The sequence below is a fragment of the Arachis ipaensis genome, chromosome B08 (genome assembly GCF_000816755.2).
Source record: "Arachis ipaensis cultivar K30076 chromosome B08, Araip1.1, whole genome shotgun sequence".
NCBI lineage: Eukaryota > Viridiplantae > Streptophyta > Magnoliopsida > Fabales > Fabaceae > Arachis > Arachis ipaensis.
Window position 1 is genome coordinate 45,348,223 of NC_029792.2, and position 3,115 is coordinate 45,351,337.

The 3,115-nt window shown below is 36.6% G+C and overlaps 1 protein-coding gene across 1 annotated transcript in view; it reads left to right on the top strand.

The window, feature by feature from the left end:
• The window catches only part of LOC107613812 (probable solanesyl-diphosphate synthase 3, chloroplastic), a gene marked incomplete at its 5' end in the record, with an annotated part of 3,007 nt that continues 272 nt past the window's right edge, over positions 381-3,115 (top strand). Inside the window, 6 exon segments of the mRNA XM_016315973.2 lie at positions 381-410; positions 876-1,009; positions 1,349-1,476; positions 1,593-1,696; positions 2,151-2,278; positions 2,450-3,115. Coding sequence (XP_016171459.1) covers positions 381-410; positions 876-1,009; positions 1,349-1,476; positions 1,593-1,696; positions 2,151-2,278; positions 2,450-2,998 — 1,073 coding nt within the window.

Genomic DNA, 3,115 nt, shown 5'->3' on the forward strand with positions numbered 1-3,115 from the left:
TTTCTTACTTCTTTTCTTTCTTTTCCTTCCTCCAATGGCTGCTACTTGCTGCTTTGTCTCTGCTTGAGCTCATTTCGCATTTGGGTCTTTTGTGATTTTAATTTTAGTATTGGTTTCTTTGTTTGGTTCTTCATCACATTCTTCAGCTTCTGGGCTTGGCGCAGAAGTTCAGAATGATTTCTGTGACAAGTAAAAGCATTGATTATGCTGGGAAAAACTTGGTTTCTTGTGGATGCTCCTCCAATGCTAACACTGTGAGAAGCTATGCTGCAAGGGTGAATTCTAAAGTGTGGGGAAGAAGAGGAGGTCATGGTGCTGCCAATTTTGTCTGCTGCAAGAGTAGGAGCATTCAGTGCTGATCAAATAATGCAGGGTTTCTTCTATGAAGACTGCTAAACCTACTGTTAATGGTATGAATTTGTTGTTTTTAATTATAATTTTTGATCAAATATGAAGTGTGTAGTTGAGTTGCTTAATTTCATTAGATAGAGGAACATTCTTGTGCCTCTCTATTCAATAGCTTTTGATAGCTATGATGGTTCATGATATGGTGGTATTCAGAACCTTTGTGATAAAGATTTTTAGAGTTTGATCCTTATTGCCCCAATCCTAAAATTGTATTTTAGCACAATATATGGGTAGACCTCTGCATTGTCCATTCAATAAGCCCAAAATAAGTGGTTGTGAGGGGCATGCATATTAGATATAAAAGTATTTACATGCCTCTACTGAACAACTTAAGTTTTTGGAAAAGATGCTTCAATGATAAATTTTACTAGTTTGAATGAATTAATATAGGTATTTGATTACAGGCTTATGATAGTTGTAAGTTCTATTAGGCATTGAAAAAATTTGGTTTGGTTTTCGTTTTATAGGTGGAACTGATGCAATTCAAGGAATTCCAACAGGATTGGACTTGAAGAGTTATTCAGAAACCCCCATATCACCATCAAAGTTGTTTGAAGTAGTTGCTGATGACCTGCAGACACTCAACAAAAATCTTCAATCGGTAATTGATGCTTCTTCGAAGAATTCATGCTGTGTTCTGTGTTTACTCTATGCTGAGATTGAACTGGAGTTGTTGCCTTGCCTTTAACTTGACCAGAAAAAGATATGAACTTTGAATGGAATGAATTATATTCACTGTTCAATGATTCAACTCAATCAGTTCCCGCGTTCATTTTTGTTGACTTGTTAACTTTCATTGAAATCCTTATTTTGCTAGTCTAGCCCTAATCATTCTTATTATCTGCTGGTGTTGTTGCATTTTATTTTCTTTTACTTTACAAACAGTAAATGTTTGAATTAATGCTTAAGGTATCTGATGACGATGCTCTAATTCTGATAGATTGTAGGTGCAGAAAATCCAGTTTTAATGTCTGCAGCTGAGCAGATATTTAGCGCCGGTGGGAAGAGGATGAGACCGGCTCTGGTGTTCTTGGTGTCACGGGCTACAGCAGAGCTACTTGGCTTGAAGTAAGCATAAATTGTCTCTCAATCGTGCACACACACATTATTTGCATGTTGTGGAAATTCTATTCATATGACACTAAAAGAGTTGAAGGGTTAACCTTCTAAATGCATGGCTCTAGGGACCTTACTGTCAAGCATCGACGGTTAGCAGAGATAATCGAAATGATTCATACTGCAAGTTTGATACACGATGATGTACTAGATGAGAGTGACTTACGACGAGGTAAACTTGTGATCTCTTTAAAAGTGTCTGTATAGTTTTTGAAGAAATAAAAGTTGAATCTTTCATTTGATTTTTCTATCATCTGATGATCTACTTCCTGCTATAGTCCCTCCAAAAATGGATGAAAGAATAAAACTTAAGTCAGCTTTAATTTTTAATGGAACTGAAGTGAAAAATGAAAAAATGATATGTTCTTCCAATGTTCACATGGAATAGATCTTTTTCTACTTTGATTGGATTGAACTTTAGATCTTGGAACTTTTGGTTTCAGACTTAGTATATTGCTGATGTTACAAACAGTTATAATTTCACATGCTATTTTTGTAGTATATATTGATTTCTTTTTTAAAGTTTCATACTGTAACAATTGGTTTCTTGGTTTTCTTCCCTACTATCTCTTCATCTGGTTTGAGTTTCATTATTTGAACTCAATGTTATTGTTATGTATGTATAGGGAAGGAAACTGTTCATCAAATGTTCGGAACAAGAGTGGCAGTGTTGGCCGGAGACTTCATGTTTGCACAGTCGTCATGGTATCTCGCCAACCTTGAAAATATCGAAGTTATTAAACTTATCAGTCAGGTAAATTCAGTTATCATACCTGTTTAAAAAATCTTCATTTTTAACTTCCAAACTTTATCCGCTTGAAGCCAACCAGAGAATTTGAAGAGATCCATGTTTTCTTGTTTGAAAATTTTCACTGCTGGCAGTAACAGGCAATGATTTTTTCAACACTTCTTGTTGCTGTGACAGGTTATTAAAGATTTTGCAAGTGGTGAAATAAAGCAGGCTTCTAGCTTGTTTGATTGTGATGTTGAACTCGACGAGTATCTAATTAAGAGCTACTATAAGACAGCCTCTTTGATTGCTGCCAGTACCAAAGGAGCTGCAATTTTTAGTGGCGCCGACCGAAACATCACTGAGAAAATGTTTGAATATGGAAAGAATCTGGGTCTATCCTTCCAAGTTGTGGATGACATATTGGATTTTACACAATCGGCCGAGCAACTAGGCAAACCTGCAGGCACTGACCTTGCCAAAGGTAACCTCACTGCACCGGTGATTTTCGCCTTGGAAAAAGAACCAAAGTTGAGGGACATCATTGAATCAGAATTCAGCGAGACCAGTTCCCTTGACGAAGCCATCAAGTTGGTCAAGAGTTGTGGTGGCATCGAAAGGGCGCAAGAATTGGCAAAAGAGAAAGCTGATCTTGCTATTCAGAGTCTTCAATGCCTTCCTCCAAGCATATTTCGATTAGCTCTTGAGGATATGGTAGCCTATAACCTTCAGAGGATTGCATGAGCATTTGTATTGCAGAGAACATATTATTGAAAAGAAAATCAGAAGAACATTCTTTGATACTAATAGAAGGATGAGAACCATGACATTTGAACTTATGTCATTTCAAGAATTTCCAGC